This window comes from Sorex fumeus, unplaced genomic scaffold, assembly GCF_029834395.1.
Source record: "Sorex fumeus unplaced genomic scaffold, SorFum_2.1 ptg000045l, whole genome shotgun sequence".
Taxonomy (NCBI): domain Eukaryota; kingdom Metazoa; phylum Chordata; class Mammalia; order Eulipotyphla; family Soricidae; genus Sorex; species Sorex fumeus.
The window spans coordinates 12,984,210-13,005,334 of NW_026606102.1; the positions used below are offsets into that span (position 1 = coordinate 12,984,210).

Sequence of the window (21,125 nt, forward strand, 5' to 3'; positions counted from 1 at the left end):
CATTAAAAGAATAAAATTTAGAAAAAAATTAAAAAAAAAAAAGAAATGATCCGCTTTTATCTGAACCCTTATCCCAGACAGGATCATTTCCACTCGCCATCCATGAAGAACTCTCAGGGTATTTTACAACTGATTATGCTGATCCACATGTGGGGCTGTCACGAACCACACACGTGATTCAGCCCAGTCAATGTTGTGTGCTCCTCGCTGAGGGGTGGACACAGGCAAGCGTCACAGAACAGCCGCCACAGCCCCCGACACACCCCCTTCTCCACTTCGCCTTCTACCTCTGACTGGAAAAGTTCGCCAACATCCCCACTGGTGACCACCCTGAGCCCCTTCTGCCGTCAACACCTTTCTGCACCCCCTTCCTGTTTCTGATCTGTCCACACCAAGACTGCCCTTTCAACCCCCTCTTTCCAACCTTGACCAGGGCAGCTCTGCCTAAGTTGTGTGCTCGCAAACCTGACTAGTCCCTGCCTTGCAGAGTCCTGGGAGAGGCAGGGAGGAGGTAAGAAGGGCCTGGATGATGTGCTCTCTCCTGTTCATCTGTTCGCAAGTTTGCTGCCCCGCTCAAGGTCCAGCTCGAATGCTACCTTCTCCAGGAAGCCCTCCTACCACCTCCCACTCTCCCTGCAAACAGTAGGCACCCTGCCCGAGCCCCACTCTGCACAGGTGTGGGACAGCCAGGACTCCTTGCATGACCACCCGCAGGTCACAGGAACTAGCCAGTGGGCTTTGCAAGACAGGTGAATGGGAGAGAAATGTGGTGCTCACAGAGCATTGCTTGAAGAGAATGGAATTCACACCCATGCTTTGACACAGATGAACCATGAAAACATCACGCAGACATGAGTATTGTGTGATTCCACTTCTGTGAAACCCAAGAGCCACCGTCAAATGGGGCAGAAGAGCTGCTGTGAGGTGTTTAATGGGTAGAGATGTTTTTTAATTGTTTGTGGGCCACACACAATGCTCAGTGCTCAGGGCTCTGCACTCAGGGATCACTCGAGGGACCACCTGGGATGCTGGGGATCAGACCCAGGTCGGTAATGTGCAAGGCAAATGCCCTACCTGCTATACTAACTCTCTGGCCCCACCTGCTGTACTATCTCACCAGCCCCTAATGGGTAGAGTTTATTCTTGGGAGGAAGATGAAAAAATTCCAGACAGAGACAGAGTTTCAAACCCAGCTGTCTGACTTTGGACGCCAGCTCTTTCGCTCCTAAGTGGTGTGAACAGAGGTAAGATACTAACGTTTGTGCCTTAGTTTCCTCCTCTAAAATGGGGGTGGGGCAGAGAGAGATAATACAGCTGCTAAGGCACCGGTCTGGCCTGTGACTGACCCTAGTCAGTCCCCGGCACCACATGGTCCCCTGAGCATCATTGGGAGTGACCCAGGAGACCCCTGACATCACAGGGCCTCACAGCATCCTCAAGTCCACACAGGACCACTGTTGCAGCTGGCTGAGAGTCGCTGAAAGAGGGTTCCAGGCCCCCTGAGCACCATGAGGGAGATTCCCCACAAACAGCTACTGGAATAGCATCTGCCTTCTATGATTTGTGTGAAGGTAAAATGAATCAGTATGTGTAAAGCTCTAGGAGATGTAAATAAGGGCTCCTTAACATTAGCCATCATGGTTGAGAGCATCCCACTTCTGTGTCTGACCCTGTCAACCTTCTGGACTCAGGTCTCCATAGCAGCCCTCAGAGACACAGCTTTTCCACTCAGCTTAGATATCACTCCCTCCAGGAAGCCCTCCCTAGTACTGCTGGCCCTCACATCATGATTCCTTTTCTCCTGCCTTGATAACCTTCATCGTAGCAAAGGTCATCCCACAGTGCCCATACTATACTGTGGTGTCCCCCGTCTCCCTGCCACATGGAGAATTTTTTGAAGAAAAGAGTCCACTTCCTCTCCTCCTGCCTCTCTCCAGTCTGGTGACAGGTACACTGTGGGGCCCCACCAAGGTTATTGGCTGCCCGGAGCACTAGGAAGATGTGGGCAGAGTGGACTGTGGAGAAGCAGTGGGTGGAGGAGGGAGGCCACCAAGGACTCCATCTCCAAGGAGAGCTGCTCCAGAAGACCATGAGCCGTTGCACAGGAGGGTGATAGTTACAGGGACTGAGGACTGAGCTGTGGGAATGGGGAGCCCCAAATGCCTCTGCATCCAGGTACCTCCACAAAGAAGGCCGTGGCCGTGATCTTGTGCTTCTCATCACCTCGCTCCAGGAGTGGGATGAGCAGGTAGAGGATGCGGCACAGCTCCTGACAGGAATAGTGTACCATGGCCCTGTGGGGAGACAGTCTCTCAGCTCCTAACAGGAATAGTGCACCATGGCCCTGTGGAGGGACAGTCCCTCAAGGTTCTGACAGGAATAGTGCACCATGGTCCTGTGGGGGGACAGTCCTTCAGTTCCTGACAGGAATAGTGCATCATGGCCCTGTGGGGGAGACAGTCCCTCAGGGTCCTGAGAGGAATCATACACCATGGCCCTGTGGGGGGACAGTCCCTCAGCTCCTGACAGGAATCATGTACCATAGCCCTGTGTGGGGGGACAGTCCCTCAGGATCCTGACAAGAATGGTATACCATGGTCTTGTGGGGGGTACAAGCCCTCAATTCCTGACAGGAATTGTGCACCATGGCCCTATGGGGGGGACAGTACCTCAGGGTCTGACAGGAATCATGCACCATGTCCCTGTGGAAAACAGTCCCCCAGGGTCCTTACAGGAATCTTACACCATGGCCCTGTGGGTGACAGCGCCTCAGACTCATGACAGGAATAGTGACCCATGGCCATGTAGGGGTACAATCACTCGGGGTCCTTACAGGGATCATGCATTGTGGTCCTGTGGGGGGGATTGTCTCTCAGGCTCCCCAGCCCTCCAGGATCTGTGGAGTGGGGGGGTGATCATCTCCCCCGTAAATTCTGGAACAGAGTCAAACCCCCTGGACTCTGGCATGCCCCAAGTCCTGCCTGGGTGGATCCCAACAGTTGTCTAGTTGAATTGCTTCATTTTACAGATAGGAAGAGTGAGGCTCAGAGTGGGAAAGCACAACCCCAAAACTCCTGAATGCACAAACATAGAGTGACCCCCAGCACCAGTGGCAGCCTCAAGTCCCAGGGTCATGCCTCTTAGACCCATTTTCCCCTTCTGGTGGGATATCCCATTTGGGCTGATACCCATTTCTCAGAGGAGGTAGCGGGAGGCTCCTAAACTACCTTGGAGCTGCAAGATGGCATTGATGACCCCTGACCCTGGCGTCCCCACACCAGTAGCCTCGCTCAGGCCATAGAGCCAGCAGATCCCTAAGTGTGGCCTGGGGACCCGCAGAAGCAGCATGGTCTACAAATATATCAGAAAAATACATTCCCATGGCCCTGTGGGGGGACACTCCCTCAGCTCCTGACAGGAATCATGCACCATGGCTCTGTGGGGGTGGGGGACAGTCCCTCAGGGTCCTGAGAGGAATAGTGCACCATGGCCCTGTGAGGAATACTCCCTCAATTCCTGACAGAAATCATGTACCATAGCCCTGGGGGGGTGGGGGACAGTCCCTCAGGGTCCTGACAAGTACCCCATACAGTTGCCAGAGCCCACCAGAGGGTGAAGGCAGACAGAGCGAGCCCCAAAGGTGAGTCCTGTTCTTACCCAGATCTGAGGACCGCTTCCCCGCACCCTTACCCCAGGAGCCCACAGATTCAGGGAAGTGGCAGGTGCACTGTGGGGAATAAACCAGCCTGAGTTCTCACCCCAGTCCTCCCGTGAGTTGTGTGACTTCAGGCTAGTCACTTCACTGCTCTGGGCCCCAGTTCCTCCCCAGGGAGCACTGGAACGACAGTAGGGCTTTTTCATGGATCCTGGTGAGGTTTCTATGAAACAATCCATAGCCACGCCGCTCTTGCACGGTGCTGAGCATGTAAAAGAGTGCTCAATAAATGTGGTTGTATCCAGAGAACCCCAGAGAGAGCACTGTCCGGGGCAGGACCCAGGAATGGGCTGTTTCTGCAGGAGATCTGTCATGAAAGCCTCCGTCTGGCTCAGCAGGTCATTTCCCAGCTTTGCCACTTCCTGGCTGTGTGACCTTTCCTCCCACACTGACCCTCTCCGGACCTTACAAACCTTCATGGATCAGCCCACACACCAGTCACATGCCCTGTGTTCTCTGACAGCCTGGACACCCTCTCTCCTATTTGCATCTCTACCCAGCCCAGAGGTGAGGTGCACTCCTACTCTCTCCTGCCTGAGATGGTGCGGGCAGAAGGTCGCACGCCGAGAAAGATGCAGATGCAAACCTCGCCTATCCGTCCAAAGAAGCTACATCCCTCCCCCCCCCACCCCTGCCAGCTCACCCCGGCCGGTGCCCATCTCACCTGGCCAGCAGGGACACTCCCCGGTGGTGGTTCTCCGCCTGCCCCATGAGCTCCCAGCCGCCCTGGTTCTCCAGAAAAGTGGTCTCGTACGAGCAGCCCATCTTCAGCAGCAGCGTTTTCACCACCTTGATCACCCAGCTGCCGAGACAAGGGTGCTGAGACGGCCGGGTAGCCGGACCCTCAAGGAGGCACTTAGACACCCCCACCTCCCCACTGACCGAGAGATCTCCATGGTGCCCAGCTCATCATTAGAGCTGTCCGGTTTACTCACAAGAATAAACTTTATTGTTTGGTTTATTTATTTATTTGGTTTGGGGGCCACACCCAGCCAGGCTCAGAGCTCACTCCTGGCTTTGAATTCAGAAATTACTGTTGCAGGGACCAAATGGGGTGCAGGAGTTGAACTGGGGTCAGGCAAGTGCCTTTCCCCTGTATTATTTCCCATGTATGCTCTCTCCGGCCCTGAAGTTTACATTTAAGCAGTGTATTCCAGATGCAGAACCATTTGCTGATGATGCCATGGAATGGATGAGCCCGCAGCGAGACCGAAAGCAGATGCCAGGACTCCAGACAAAGTCCCAAGGTTGGAGAGTGCTCTGGAGGTGAGCTGAGTCAGGAATGGCTCCCAGGCACCACTGTGTGTGGGCCCCCAAAACAAACCTAAATTTTAGTCTCTGAATGGTAGAGACCAAATCAATAGTTGCTTAAGTGCCACACAAATAAAAATAACAACACTAAAGTCCTTAATATATAAAGAGCTCTTACAGATAAATAAGAAAAATTCCCAACAGTCCTGTATAAAATTAGTGAAAGGACATGCTGCTCTTTCACAGAAAAGGAGCCACAAGCATTATTTAAAGGAAAGAGATAAGATAGTAGGTAGAACACCTGCCTTAGATGCAGGAGATCCAGGCACGCCAAACAGTTGCCAGAGCCTGCCAGGAGTGATCTCTGAGCACAGAGCCTGGAATAAGCCCTGAGCACTCCCAGGGGTGGCCCCCAAAACCAAAATCTATCAACCAATAAGTAAATCTCAATCGCATTTATAGATAGGAATAAGGTAAAGGTAAAGGCCCTCCCGTTGATCGTCGATTTGCTCGAGCAGGCCCAGTAACGTCTCCATTGGAGACTTTGTTGTTACTGTGTCTGGCATATCGAATACTCTCGGTAGCTTGCCGGGCTCTCCGAGAGGGGCGGAGGAATCGAACTCGGGTCGGCCATGTTGGCCGCTTGTAAGGCGAACGCCCTACCCGCTGTGCTATCGCTCCAGCCCCAAACTAAAATTAAAAAAATATCATTCAATGAGGCTAGACCAAGAGTACAGCCAGTGGTCATTTGCCTTGCAGCCCATACGGTCCCCTGAGCCTGTCTGGAGTGATCCTGAGTGCAGAGCCAGGAGTAAGCCCTGAGCACTACCAGGTGTGGCTCAAAAAACCAAAACCAAAAACCAAAAAAAGCAACGATCAATCTTAATACTGCAGCAGATACGGCCTACCTGAACCCCTAATAAAAAGCAAAGGAACTGGGGTTTCCTAAATCAAGAGGACCCTGGTGAAGCAAATTACTGCACCGTCCAACACTATCCGCAGGGATAGCATAAGGCTGTTTTAAATGGAGGCAGGAGAAATAGTACGAAGGTTAGGGCATTTGCCTCGCATGCGGTGGACCGGGTTCAATCCCCAGTATCCCCTATGGTACCCAGAACACCAGGAGTGATGCTTGAGTGCAGAGCAAGGAGCAAGCCCTGAACATAGCCTAGTGCGGCCCAGACAACAACAACAACATCAACAACAACAACAACAAAATTTTTCTGCGTTTCTGTTTGCGCTCGTACCAAAGCTCATTTCCATGGCTCAAAACCCTAAAGACTTTTAAGGGGCTCTGACCAGGCAGTGTCCCCATGGCCCCCACAGGGTGGCAGGCACTTACTGGACAGGGACAAAGATAAGGGTCTGCGGGTCCTTGTCCTGCTTGGAGTCCTTGTGGGCGGCCACGTGGCCCGGCAGACTGAGGCCGATGTGGTAGTGGACTTGAATGAGCAGGGCCAGCAGCAGCTGTGGGTAGATGCGCCGCACACGGGCCATGCAGCTGTTGACCGACAGGAGCTCGCACAGGCCGCTGGCTGCCTGCGGGCGGAGGGGAGGCGGGTGGGTGTCCCGACCGGGCCCTGGACGGTAGCACCCGACGCTGGGCCCGGATCTTTGTTCTGCTCCGGTTCAGTCTGGATTTCTCCCCGTGGCCGTTAGCCTGACTCCCGCCTCTCGGGGTGAGAGTCTATAATGACAGCTGCACCCCAGGAAGGATCATGCTGGAGAAACCCTCCCCGCCCATTGTGGGGTCAAGAGCCTGATGCCACGGGGTAGTGGAGGAGATGAGCACAGAGCGTGTGCGACTGTGCATGCATGTGTCCATATGTCCATGCATGCATGAATTCGAGCGGGCATGGTCATCAGCACATGTCCTGTGTGTTTGCATGTCCGTGTACACATGTCTGCCCGTCCATGCACACGTGTTTGTGTACACATACCATGTACATGTGTCCATGTACATGTGTCTGTGTACACACATGTCTGTGTACACGTATCTGGACATGGACACATGTGTCTGTACACATGTCCCTGTGCGTGTGTCCATGTACACATGTTCATCTATCCATGCGCATGCATGTCTGTGTACACATGTTCATGCACATGTGTCCGTGCTTGCACATGAATGTCTAAGCGTGCGTGGGAGGGACTGGGGTTGCCCAGTCTGAAGTTCCTTGCTGGTTCCTTCACCCCCCCGGCCTCTCTTTAGGGCCCAGTCTTTCTGAGGCTTCTGTCACAATTTGGGTCACTGAGTCTCACAGCCAGCCAGCTGTACAAGGGGTGGCATGAGTAGGACAGAGGTGGAGGGCTGGGGTCTACAGAGCAATATTGGGGGGCTGGAGCACAGACCTCGCATGTTTAAAGCCCCGATCTCCCAGCACCACCAGCATAGCTGGCACAAGAAGCTGAAAAGGAACCATTGAGATGTAGGCCTTCAAGACCCTGTGGTGACTGTTGGTGAGAATTCCAACTGGTCCAGCTGTTTTGGAAAACAATATAGGCATTCCTTCAAAAACCAGAAATTGAGCTTCCATATGACCCCATAATACCCCTTCTGGGAATATATCCCGAGGGTGCCAAAAAGCAAAAAACCCAAATAAGAAGATGGTCATCATGCTAAGTGAAGTGAGTCAGAAAGAGAGGGACAGACATAGAATGACTGTACTCATTTGTGGAGTATAAAATAACATAACCTGAGACTGATACCCAGGGACAGTAGACACAAGGGCCAGGAATACTGCTCCATAGTTGGAAGCCTGTCTCATGAGCTGGGGGAAAAGGCAGCTGGAAGAGAGAAGGGATCACTAAGTCAATGATGGTTGCAAGAACCGTTGAGGATGGGAGATGTGTGCTGAAAGGGGATAAAGGATCATGTGTGATAGCCTCTCAATATCTGTATTGCAAATCATAATGCCCCAAAGTAGAGAGAGAGTAATAGGGAAATTGTCTGTCATAGAGACAGGGGGAGGGTTTGGAATGGGGGCAATTCTCTGCGGACATTGGTGGTAGGGAACGTGCACTGGTGGAGGGATGGGTGTTCGATCATTGTATGACTGAAGCTCAAACATGAAAGACTTGTAACTGTATCTCATGGTGAGTCAATAAAAAATAATAATAAATAATAAACTAAAAAAAAAAGATCCTGTGGTGAGTAAAAGGTCCTAGGGGACCTTTGTGCTCAGGGTGGTTCCCTGCAGTGTTCAGGGGACCATGCCATGGAAATGGCCTCGTGCGGGCAAACCCTGCATCCCAGGGCAGAATTTTATTGTTTTCCTTGGGTTAGGTTGGGGGCCACATCCAGCTGTGCTCAGGGATCACTCCTGGCAGGTTTATCCCTTGAAGTTAGTGCCATGGCATGGGGTAGGGGAGAAGAGGGAGCAGCACTGACTGGTCCTGCCCCGAGTGTGAAAGGAAACTCTTTCCTCTGGCTTGCTCTCAGCTTACAAGAAAACTTTGTACTTTTAGGACCTGGAAAGCCCAGGCAAGAGAGGGGTGGTGTGTGCCCAGTCCCGTAGGCTCTGGGCAGATGGGTGGTGTCTGCCCAGGCCCATAGGTACAGGGGCGGGGCAGAGTCACCACTGGGCTCCAGCTCTTGCCTTCTCAGCTAACCGGGAAGGTGGTATCTCTGGGGCAGTCTCCGAGGGCTCGCCTTGGACCTGGTCTTGCCCAGACAGTGGATGGAAACCACCAGATACAAGTTCGCCCAGGCTCTGACATGCTTGGCCCATGCTTGAGCAACAGCGGGAGCGAGCGGAAGGAGAACGTGCCAGCCCTCCCCGGGGCAGCGGGTCTGAACCTGGGCTTAGTCCTGATGGCGCCACTGCTAGGTGCATGTGGAAGGACACCTCAGAGCAGTGACCTTTCTCAGAGAGACAGTGCCACTCTCTCCTCTCAAATTGGCCTCCTTCCACTCTCTGCCAGTGCCCCAGAGCCCAGCAGGGAGCCTGGCAAGAGGAGGGACTGATCGGAGGGTGGATTGATTCTGTGATCCAACCAAAAGTCTCTGAGTGTCTACACGGGGTCAAGTGCATGGTAGAAAATGGGTGAGTACAGAGTTGGAGCTACAGTGGAGCAGGCAGGGCGTCTGCCTTGCCCATGACAGACTCGGGTTCACTCCCTGCCAGCCCACAGGATTTCCCAAGTATCATCAGCAGGGATCCCTGAGCACAGAACCAGGTGTAAGCCCAGAGCATCGCCGGTTGAAGTTCAAGAACCAAATATTTTTTTTTAAAAAAGACAATGGGGATGTTGGATGCAGGGCAGGAACTGAACACATGCTTTGAATGCAAGAAACCTGAGGCTCAACCTCCAGCACTGTACCTGGTTCCCCAAAGACTGCCAGGAGTGACCCCTGAGCACAGAGCCGGGAGTAGACCTGAGCACTATAAGGAAGGGCCCCTCCCCTCAAGTACACCCAAAACGAAGATGAATCAAAATGAACATCCAAGCTCAAATCACAATTGGCGCAACTCCTGCATGAAGCAGGTGAAGCAAAATTGAGTTATGATGCACAGATGATCTGGGGAGATCAGGGAGGGTCTCCCTGAGGAGGTGTGCTTTGCAAGGAATACTGGGGGATGAGTAGACATGAGCTTGGTGGAAAGTAGACTAGGTTGCGGGAACGGCTTGTGCAAAGGCCCTGTGACAAAGGGTAGCTTGGCATGATGCTATTCTGACCCAGACCTATGATGGCAGAACTGAGCAAGCAAGAGAACCGTGGGGTGTGGGGAGGGGGACAGGACCTGGCAGCTCGGGGTGGGCAGGTGTGTAGTGGAGGACATAGAGAGTGATAGTATAGTAGGTAGGGCGTTTGCCTTGCATGCAGCTAACCCGGGTTCGATTCTGAGCATCCCATATTGTCTCCTGAGCACTACCAGGAGTAATTCCTGAGTGCAGAGTCAGGTGTAACCCCTGAGCATCACCGGGTGTGACCCAAAAAATAAGCAAAAAAAGAAAAGAAAGGAAGGAAGGAAGGAAGGAAGGAAGGAGGGAGGGAGGGAGGGAGGGAGGGAAGGAAGGAAGGAAGGAAGGAAGGAAGGAAGGAAGGGAAAAAGAAAGGAAGGAAAAAAGAAAGAAAGAAAAAGGAAGGAAGGAAGGAAGGAAGGAAGGAAGGGAAAAAGAAAGGAAGGAAAAAAGAAAGAAAGAAGAAGGAAGGAAGGAAGGAAGGAAGGGAAAAAGAAAGGAAGGAAAAAAGAAAGAAAGAAAAAGGAAGGAAGGAAGGAAGGAAGGAAGGGAAAAAGAAAGGAAGGAAAAAAGAAAGAAAGAAAAAGGAAGGAAGGAAGGAAGGAAGGAAGGAAGGAAGGAAGAAAGAAAGAAAGAAAGAAAGAAAGAAAGAAAGAAAGAAAGAAAGAAAGAGTGGCCACCAGGAATGAGCAGGCCCTGGAGAAATGTCTGCAGTCAGAACCACGCCTGTCCCCACGCCGCAGCCTGCAGAACCTCGCCAGGACAGAGGGGAGGACTCAGGTCACCTTCAGAGGTGCAGCAGACAGGATGTTCCCCCCTCCCCCCCCCCCACGGACGCTGAAGCTGAGCCTCAGGGAGGGGCCGTGATGCCCAGGTCATAGCAAAGGCAAAGACATGACAAAACCGCTTCTCGGGCTGAGGTCATACGGCTGTCCCTGTGTGTGCTCTGAGGGCCCCCCACCCAGGCTGTCCGAGCTGCCTGGACACAGACAAGCGGGCGCTGAGCTCAGCAGAAAGACGCAGGGCTGGGCCCGGAGGGGCGCTCACCGCCAGCGGCACGATGGAGGCGCGGCCCTTCTTGGTGACGGGCTTCTCCTTCAGGCTGTTCAGGAGCAGGTCCAGGAGGTCACGGACGTCACAGCTGGGCTTGCGCAGGAGCAGCTGCCGCCACATCTCGGCTCCGTGGCTGGGGGGTCGGGACGGTGAGCGGGGCCCCGGGCAGAGGGACCAGGAGTGGATGACGACGAGGACTGAGCTAACATCTCCCAGGGCCCAGGCAGGCGCCGGACATCCCCGGAGCCGCCTCAGTAGAGGCCCAGCACCCATGGTGGGCCAGGCCCTGGGCACACTTCTAAGGTGACAGACAGGAACAAGATTCTATACCTCGGGGCTGGAGTGATAGCACAGCAGGTAGGGCGTTTGCCTTGCATGCGGCTGAAACGGGTTCAATTCCCAGCATCCTATATTGTCCCCCGAGTACCACCAGGAGTGATTCCTGAGTGCAGAGCCAGAAGTAACCCTGTGCATTGCCAAGTGTGACCCAAAAAGAAAAAAAAGAAAGATCCTAGACCTCTTATCCCGGGTCCCTGATTTCTCACACTGCCCCATTGTACAGATGCAGAGTGGGGTCAGAGAGGCTTAAAATCACAGGGCCCAAGGGATGGTCCAGCACGTAGGGTGTAGCTTGCCTCACAGGAGCTGACCTGGGTTCGATCCCCAGCATCCCATAGGGTCCCCTAAGCACAGCCAGGAGTAGTAACCCCTGAGCATTGTCAGTTGGGCCCTCCCAAACCAGAAAACAAAGAAATAAAAATGAACAGATAAATAAAATCACTGGCCAAGCTGGCCCAAGGTTACACAGCTGAGGAACCGGCCTCCAGTCTGCAGGAGCTGGGCTCTTTGCTCCATGCCACCAAGGAGGCCTCCAACCTGGCTGGCACATTTGCCCATCACGAACACCTACTCCTGCCACTTACAAGGGCCATGTTGAGCAAACACGTGTGTCCGTTACCCACACTCTTCCGTCCACTCTCCAGCTCGTCCCCCGGAAGCTGGTAAGACTGGTTCAGCTCTGGTGCTGAGCACGCTGCCATGGTAACAATGCCCCATCGGCAGACGGCAGCAGGATGGGGAGGAGGAAGCATGAACACGCTGGAGACTCACACCCAGACATCCCGCCCCTCCTGAGCCTGGTGTGCCTGCGTGTTTCTCTTGGGGGTCCCAGAGGCCCCGCCTGGGACCGCGGGCAGGCCGGTGAGGGGAGGGTGCAGGATGGAAGGGGCATCTCCCTGAGCCTCTCCATCCTGGGCCACTGTGAGTGCCAGGAGCACTGCCTGCTGGTCCCGCCCTGCCCCGCTCCTGGACATCAGCATCCCCTGCCATCTGACCCTGCAGTCCCTGCTCGCCTGGTTTACTCTCTGACACGTGGGTGTGACATTTCCCTGCAGGGCGGCTAGAGCAGTGGGACGTTAACTCAGCCCCAGAGTGCAGCATCCCGCCTCCGTGCCCACCAGCCATCTGCCCTTGAGCTCCCTGCAAGAGAAGCGTGTGGCACCCGTCCCCCGGGGGCACCCGCACAGCTGGTCTGCCCCATCTGGGATGCAAATGCAGGGTTCTTCCCTTTGGCCTTGGGGGAAAAAAAAACAGCAGCCCAGATAGGGCAAGGAGGCCATACAGCCGCTGGAGGACGTTCCTTCCTAGGGTATCAGTCATGAGCTCAGTGTGAGGGGCCAGAGATGTAGCTACAGGTCCAGGATGCCCTCAGAGGGGCTTCCTCCCAGCACAGACCCGGGAATGCCCCTGGGGACCACCGGCTGTGGCTGTGCTAAACCAACCAGAGGGGCAGGCTCGGCACATCCAGTGGGGAACCTCCGTGTCTCAGCTCAGGTGTGAAAGCCTTTCTCTGACTCCACAGTATTCCCACTTCCTCTCTCTTCCTGTTTCCTACAGATAACGATTTTGATTCACTAAAAGAAAAGAAGGTGGGGATGGACTGATAGCACAGCGGGTAGAGTGTTTGCCTTGCACGTGGCCGACCCGGGTTCGATTCCCAGCATCCCATATGGTCCCCTGAGCACCGCCAGGCGTTAACTCCTGAGTGCAGAGCCAGGAGTAACCCCTGTGCATCGCTGGGTGTGACCCAAAAAGAAAAGAGAAAAGAGCGTGCCGGGCTGGTGGTGGATGAGCTCTGAGTTTAAATCCTGTCCTGCTGTTGGGTCCCAGTCCCAGGGTAGCTTAGGCTGGGCTGAAAACTGCCCAGTGCCTCGGTCTCCCCATCTGTGGGATGGGCAGGTGCGCACAGGAAGCTGGGCTTGTGCCGGGCAGTGATACTCAGGGCTCAGGAACGCCTGGGGCTGGCTCTGAGCTTCTCTGGGGAGGAAGGACCCTCCCCCGCCCACAGGGCAGGGCCAGCTTGGACATCACTGGCCATGCAGGGCTGAGCCCCCCAACCACTGCCTACCTGTCCAGGGGGAGGGGACACATGAGCAGAGCCACAACGACCTCGGTCATGAAGGAGCTGGCCAGGAGGGACACGGGCAGCAGGGCCACGCTGCGGGCCCGGGGTTCCTGGATGTGGCTCAGCTGTGTGTAGATGCCCTGAATGATCTCGGGGATCTGGGGGGCAGAGGGGGACGTGAGCGGGGGTGGCCAGGAGAGAGGCCCTGGGAGCGAGGGGCAGGGGTCTGGGGGGAGGAAGGGAGGTGGGGACGGGAGAGCAGGCAGGGGAGAGGAGGGGGCGGGAGGCGGGGAGAGGAGAGTGGAGGGGAGGGTGGGAGCCCAGCAAAGCCCCTGCTTCTCCCTGACCTACCCAGCTCCGAGCCCCCCACCTAACAGTTCAGTTCTCTCTGGCTGACAGGTAAGTTTTCACTCACCTGCCACGTTGGAGGCATGCAGCACCCAGTCACCACCCGGACCTGTCCCAGTGTCTTGGGCTCCATACCCCAACCCCCGCCCAAACAGCAGGACCACTGGGCCCCCCCCCCGGCTCCACCTGTCCCTACCCCAGGGCCTTACCACCTCCAGCGCCCGGTGACGGTACCACTCGAGCACGGAGCTGAGCATCACCTCGGAGGCCAGCTGTGCCATCTCACCCGAGTCCTTCCCCCGGGGCTCTGCGCCCCCTCTCAGCCCCTCCAGGATGGCCAGCAGCAGGTCCTTCACTTGCTGGGGACCCAGAAAGTCTCCAAATTCCTGAAAAAAAAAAGAAAGAAAAAAAAAGGACACAGGGACCCTGACATTCGGGCCATGGCTGCACCTGCTCAAGGCCGGGAGAGACAGGCTGAGGCTGGCAGCGGGGAGGGGGCACCTGCCCAGGGCTGGGTCAGTAGCCAGGAGAAGGACGTCCAGGCCCAGATGGCCGCACAGACAGAGCGGGTGCTCAGAGGGGCCCCGAGGCAGAGAAGTTTCTCCCTACTAAGGGGGCTCGAGGGCCGGGAGGGGGCCAACGGGCTGAGTGCCGGCCTTTCTAACCCGGGTCTCCGCTGCCCTCCCTGGCTGGGTGTGACACAAAGTCTGAGTGTCTAAGGGGCCGCGGGCCGGCCTGGGGAGGTGGGGAGGAACAGCGCTGTGGTAGGGGTCGTGGCCCCGTCCCCGCTCCCGGGAGGGGCGGCAGACGTCACTGCGATCACACGGAGGATGTTCTGGCACGGGCTGACGGGGTTGTAGGGCCCCAGGAAGTGCTTGTTGCTCTCGTACAGCTCCTTCTTGTCCGTGTCCTCTGTGTCTCTGTTTCCTGCGTGAGAGCCAGAGGGCCGTCCCAGAGAGCCCTGCCCGCGGCCTGTCTGACCAGGAAGGTGCTGGGACCCACGGTGTGTCCCGGTGGCCCCGGGAAACACCACCCAATCCGTTCCCGGAAGGCTGAACGAGCCCCAGCAGCTGCGCCCCCTCTCTCCGCCCAGGGAGCCCCTCTTCTGGCTACTCTCACTCGGATCACTTCTGATCACTCCTGGCGGGTTCAAGGGGCCATCTGGGGGGCCAGGATGCCACCGGGCCGGCCATCAGCAAGGCAAACGCACTCCAACTGTCCTTCCATTCCAGTTCTCCTGGCTTCTAACCCTACCAGCGAGCTGGCCTTGCAGTGGGATTGGGAGGTGGGGGGTGGGGTGTGTGTATAAAACGGGCAGTTGCAGTGTTGGGTATCCGAAGGCCAGACCTAGAGCCAGACTGCAACCTTGACAGGCCACAGCTAACGTTAAGTTGTGACTAGACCTGAGTTTCTGTTCCCCAGAAACTGAACTTATAATTTCTGGTAAGGAATTGCTAGATCATCTGACTGGTCATGAAGGGTCACTAAGTCCATTTTTTTTTTTATGTAGGAGTACTGCTGTTTATTCTAATGTCCATTTTTTTTGAACAACCACAAACTGAATAACTGCCACTACATCCATTTTTTGGAACAAGCAGAAACTGACTGTTATCAAATGTTGACTAATCGCTGATGACCGTTGCTTGATCACTGCTATCACAGTGCTTGCTCAACCTTGGAACCTATATAAACTGCTCGCACTTGGAGGTCTGGGTTGCTATCAAGAGACCACTTTGTGGGTGAGATGGTTGACCCCGATTAACTGTAATAAAACTCCTTTGCACTTGCATTACTGTCTCTCTGATTCTGTGTCTGTTCTCGCCATGACCTGAAAACTCGGGTACAACAGCAGTTATTCTGCGAGTGGCGCCTTGCCCCGCAGGGTGTGGGCGGGGACCCTGTGATACATTGTCTCCGGCATCCTGGCATCCCCACAGCAGAGCCTCTGTGCCTGGGACATGCTCTGGGTCTGCCTGATTCCCTTGACAGGTTCATGCCTCCGAGGGGACTTCTTGCCACCTGGGGGCAGGCGGTCGAGGCTAGGCTTCAGGCTCATGGGTGGTATCACCCCTGCCATTCTGGCGGGGAGGTGGCTGTCCCTCTTCTCAACAGCTTTGCCCTGGCCCAGGCCCCTCCCAGTCTCCTCTCTGGTGGCGTTTCTCTGGGGGAGGGAGTCCTCCCTTGTGGTGCTCAGGAAGCCCTGGGCCCCTCCTAGAGATTCTCTCCTAACCGGACCGGTGGTCCAATGTGGTTTTTATTTGTATGGGGGGCACACCTGGCAGTGCTCAGGGCTTGGTCCTGGCTCTGCGCTCAGGGATCACTCATGGGAAGACTTGGGGAATCCTACATGGTGTTGGAGATTAAACCCAGGTCAGCCACGTGCCAGGCAAGTGCCCTGCCCACTGGACTATCTCTCCAGGCCCAGTGAGGGCTCAAGGGTGAGGTGGTGCCAGAGAATCCCCTGGGGCCCCTGGGCAGTGTTCAGTGCTATTGCTGGGTGCTGGGTTGGACCTGAAATTGACCACGTGCCAGGCAAGGTGTTTCACCCTGCGCTATCTCCCTGGCCAGCCCTAATCTTGCTTCTTTACTGCTGATCGTCAGGGTCCTGCCCTAGGTAGGGCGTGCTTATCGTGCTCCTCACTTGCCTCCTGATAACTACAGAGGAACAGGGAAGCTGTCAACCTCCGTGGGTGCCCAGTGCCCAGACCAACACCCGGCACATACGCCTCCATGGTTTCTGCTAAGGGAACAGCATTTCCCAAGCCAGCATGTGGCCTGCCATGATCCCTGCTGCAGCCTCCTGTGGCCACAGGACCATGGCCATGAATTGTCCGTAAAGAGAAGGGCCTGGGGAGCAGGTCTGGGCCAGGCTTGAATCCCAGCCTTGTCGCCTCTTCAAGTCAGGACACCCAGAAAAACTACTTCCGCCCCGAATCAACCAGTGGTGGGTTTGGCCCAGGGTGGCCAGGTAAATCAGAATTTTAGATAATTTGTAGGAAAAAAAATGGTCTCTCCAACAATATCCCCCATTACTCATTATTTATCTGAAATTTGAATATAGCAAAGGGCTGTGTATTTTCCTTAGACAAATCCAGGAATATGGAAAGAAAAAAAAGGAGAAGAGAAGGAAAAAGGAATTGGAATCTGGGAATATGAATTTGTCCCAGACTCCTCCTTGCCTGAACATTCATCATTTACAAGGCTTGATGTCACCTTTGCCCAACCCTTCAAGGTCAGAGCTCTCTGAGCAGTGAAGGCTAAGTCTGTCTTTGCTCCCAACTGCGAGGGCTTCAGGAGAACCCCAAAGACTGGAACTAGAGAAGCCTTTAGAGAGGGGGAAGGAACAGAATTGCATGTAGGGGCTGGAGTAACAATACAGCAGGGCGGGTACTTGCCTTGCATACCGCCAACTCGGGTTCAACCCTGGGCATCCCGGATGGTCCCTGAGCCCTACCAGAAGTGCTTCCCAAGTGCAGAGCCAGGAGCCAGCCCTAAGAACCGCCAGGTGTAGCAAAAAAAAAAGAGAAACCACCTCTGGTTCAAGGTTATGACTGCTAGGTGTCACGTGACTGTCTATGAGATCTCATTCCCTCTGTGCAAAGTTTGTATATTTTCAATCTAGTCTCTCTTGCTTCAAAGACATCTGGGCTGGGGGCTAGAGCGATAGCACAGCAGGTAGGGCATTTGCCTTGCACGTGGCCGACCCGGCTTCGATTCCCAGCATCCCATATGGTCCCCCGAGCACCGCCAAGAGTAATTTCTGAGTGAAGAGCAAGGAGTAACCCCTGTGCATTGCCGGGTGTGACCTAAAAAGCAAAAAAAAAAAGAAAGAAAGACATCTGGGCTGGACAGGACAAATGCCTGCCCCAGGTCACTCAGCTATCGAGGGGAGCCAGGGTGACCTGTGGGGTCCTGGGTTTGGGACTGGAGGGACAGGAAGGAGGGCAGCCCTGACTCTGGGCCCCCCTTGTCCCACGTGCTCCTGAAGGTAAAAATAGGGTGTTCTCCTGCCCACAGGAGCAAACCTCTCCAGATTCCACAATTCTTCGGCCATTTCTTTAATCAATGTCCCCAGAGCTTCCACCAGGTGCCAGGCCCAGGGATAAGACCATGGGGACACAGCAGTGGGCGGTGCTGCTCAGCCCTTAGATGGGGCCCTAGGGTAGGACCCACAAAGCCGCAGATGCCAGCAGGTGGGAAAACGCCCACTGGGGGCTGGAGTGGTAGCACAGCGGGGAGGGCGTTTGCCTGGCATGCGGCGATTCTCAGCATCCCATATGGTCCCCTGAGCGCTGCCAGGAGTAATTCCTGAGTGCATGAGCCAGGAGTAACCCTTGTACATCACCAGGTGTGACTCCAAAAAGGAAAAATGCCCATTGTCAAGGTGACTTGAGAGGATGGGGAAAGACTTTGTGGGAAACCTCAAACAAAATAGAGCTTTTTGGGCCCAAGAGTCCTTTTTGGGGGGAAACACTTGCCTTGAATGCAGCTGACCCAGGTTCTATTCCGGGCACCCCCATAATCCCCCGGGCCCTGCCAGGGGCCATCCCTGATCGCAGAGCCCAGAGTTGGAGTGGGGCCCAAACCCTGTCTGCTGTTCTGCGGGGGCTGAGGTTTGACGGCCGTTCCCACAGACCCACCCTTGGTGCTGGGCCCCTCCGTACCCCTCTCCCCCCACCCAGTGAGGCCTTGTTGGAGCGGCGCCCCCAGACCCTTACGTTTCTGGAGCTCCAGGATGGTGTAGAGGGTGGTGACGCCATCCAGAGCCTCCTGGCCGATCTCTTCATCAGTGTCCCCGATGCGGAGGGTGAGTCTCCCCAGCAGAAGGCCGAGGGACGGGAACCCCGGGGAGATCTGTTTGTGTGGTGATCTTAGGGTCTGTCTGAGAGGCTGAGGGCACTCTACCGCAAGTGGTGGAGAGAGCGTGAGCGCCGAGTCCCCCAGGACGCTCTGGACAGCTGCCCTGGCCCCCTCACGGCAGGGAGGGGTCTCCCGAGGAGGGGCCACCCTTCCCAGGGGCCACTCACAAAGGCAGGCAGGGCATGGAGTGTGTGATTCAACACGGAGACCACACTGTGGACGGCCCGTCTTCGCTCGTGCACTTTCCCTGAGCTCATCCAGGGCGCCAGGGGCTGCGGGCAGAGGCGAGACTGAAGACCCCAGGGCCCTGCGCTCGCCGGTCAGCAGAAAGCATCGGGACCCGAGCCACAGCACAGCGGGCAGGGCGCGTGCCAGTATCCCACCATGTCCCCAAGCCCAGCAGGAGTGATCCCTGAGCACAAATCCAGGAATAACCCTGAGCACTGCTGGGCGTGGCCTCAGGAGCAGAGGGAGCTTTCAGAGAGGGTCCCACCCGCCTTCTAGAAGCAGAGGCAGACCCACAGTCTCCAATGCTGAACTAGGAGAGAAAGGCCCAAGGAAAGAGGAAGTACCGCGAGAAGAGAGGACGGACAGGCAGGAAGCAGGGATGCAGGACGGAGAGGCGGGGAGAGCAAAGAGGCAGGACATTAGCAGTGGTGGGTGGACAGAGGCCTCAGAGGGCGAGGGAGGCAGAGGGAACCCCACTCCTGAACCCCACGGCCCGCACCCACAAGCTCTCCCCTCCCCTCCAGCCCGGCACCTCCAGTATGTTCTTCAGCCCCCGAGGCGTGGGGTCTTCCATGAAAAGGGCGTTGAGCAGGGCCTGCAGGGCGCCCAGGGTCTGATTGTACAGAGTCTGTGGACGGACAAGGACCAAGTCACTGGGGTACTCTGGAGCGTCCCCCAGACCCTGATGGCGGCCAGGGCATAAGTGCGGGGGATCTTCTCAGGAGGGCTGCTTGGGGGCTCGCCCGAGATGGCCCTGATGTGTGACACCGGGTGAATGACACAACCCCCCACGCGTTTTCAGTGCTTCCTGGCAAAGGCAGAGCCCCCACCCCACCCCCCACCCCCAGGACCCGGCAGGGGCTGCTGTCCCGTGTACCCAGGCCTACTTCCTGGCTTTCCTACTGAGGCTGGAGCCGCCCCAGGGCAGGTGGGGGGGGGGGCTCAAGAACCAACCAGTCAGAAGGACTTTTTTGTTTTGTTTGGGGGTCAGACCTGGTGGTATTCAGGGGTTACTCTTGGCTCTATGCTCAGGGATCACTCCTGGAAGGTTCACGGGGAATCATATGGGATGCTGGGAATCGAACCCAGGTCAGGTACATGCAAGCAAACACCCTCCCCCCTGTCTTGTTGCTCTGGCCCTGGGATAAACTTCTTTTTTTTCTTTTTGAGTCACACCCAGCGATGCACAGGGCTTACTCCTGACTCAGGAATTACTCCTGGCAGTGCTCAGGGGACCATATGGGATGCTGGGAATCAAACCCAGGTTGGCCACATGCAAGGCAAACACTCTACCTGCTGTACTATCGTTCCAGCCCCTAAAGAATAAAATTTTAAATACAATAAGAAAAAAAAGAAAAGGCATTCTTTTTATTTATTTTTTTTAATTAAGAAGCTTATTTGAAAACCAAGATGTGGGCCAGAGAGATAGTACAGGGGTATGACACTTGCCTTATATGCAACGGACCTGGTTCCATTCCTGGCACCACGTGGTCTCCCAAGCACTGCCTTGAGCAGCCTCCAAGCTACTGGGAGTAGCCCCCATGCATTACTGGGCAGAGCCCCACTCCCTGCTCCCCAGGAACTGAAAACGAAAACCAAGATGCTTGATTCTTGACTTGATGGTAAACCAGGGATTAGAGTTAGTTATACCTCCTCAAGATCGAATTGCTTTACATGCTAATAACGTCTGCGTTAACAACGGTCTGCGTTGGCTCGTGACAAGGCGGGTCACTGGAAAGACCGTTCAGGTTTGCAATCACGGCTTCTGAATGGGGTCTGAGCAGGGATGGCATCTGTCTTTCCTCTCTCTCTCTCTCTTTTTTTTTTCCTTTTTGAGTCACACCCGGCAATGCAGAGGGGTTACTCCTGGCTCTGCACTCAGGAATTACTCCTGGCGGTGTTCGGGGGAGTATATGGGGTGTTGGGAATCGAACCCGGGTTGGCCGCGTGCAAGGCAAACACCCTACCCGCTGTACTATCACTCCAGCCCCTAGGATGAACTTTTATTATCATCTCTGGGGACATGCTCTGATGCTCTTATTCTCTTTTCATCTCCCTCCCTTTTAAAAAAAATGATTTATTTTTTGCACTGAGGCAGGGAGATGGGGGTGGTTTGGACCACACCCAGAGATGCTCAGGAAACACTCCTGGGGGTGTGGGGGAACCATATGGGATGACAGGGATGGAACCTGGGTCAGTCACATGCAAGGCAAGGGCGCTCCCTCTGTCCTATCGCTCCAGCCCCTCTGATTCTCTTCTCAACAGAGGCCCTCTACCCCGGAGGGGACACTCCAGGTGGCCTCAGGGGAGCCCCCTTCCCTGCTGGTTTCCTGTAAAGGAGTTGCAGGCATGACAGGCGCACACACAAGGCTCATCAGGGGGTGGGGGCCTCTCCTCTTCCCTTGTTCCCTCTTCCCAACCTCCCAGGTCTTCCTTGTCCAGACTTCCTGAGTCTGCAGGGCACAACTACACACCAGCTCTCTGGCCAACCTCACCCCCACCTCCTCCTCGGTCCATCCCTGCATGGTGCTGACCTCTGCTGGCTGGGTCTGGTACTGCAAGAGGACTGACTACTGATGTTCT

At 55.4% G+C, this 21,125-nt stretch overlaps 1 protein-coding gene across 1 annotated transcript in view; it reads right to left on the reverse strand.

Moving 5' to 3' along the window:
• The window catches only part of MROH7 (maestro heat like repeat family member 7), a 34,836-nt gene that overhangs the window by 12,747 nt on the left and 964 nt on the right, over positions 1-21,125 (reverse strand). The window contains exons 3-12 of the mRNA XM_056122360.1: positions 19,075-19,170; positions 18,482-18,586; positions 18,173-18,308; positions 14,269-14,381; positions 13,664-13,840; positions 13,110-13,264; positions 10,697-10,835; positions 6,309-6,505; positions 4,380-4,517; positions 2,180-2,294 (exon numbers count right to left, since the gene is read on the reverse strand). Of these exons, the coding sequence (XP_055978335.1) occupies positions 2,180-2,294; positions 4,380-4,517; positions 6,309-6,505; positions 10,697-10,835; positions 13,110-13,264; positions 13,664-13,840; positions 14,269-14,381; positions 18,173-18,308; positions 18,482-18,586; positions 19,075-19,170 (1,371 nt within the window). The remainder of the gene's footprint in view (positions 1-2,179; positions 2,295-4,379; positions 4,518-6,308; positions 6,506-10,696; positions 10,836-13,109; positions 13,265-13,663; positions 13,841-14,268; positions 14,382-18,172; positions 18,309-18,481; positions 18,587-19,074; positions 19,171-21,125) is intronic.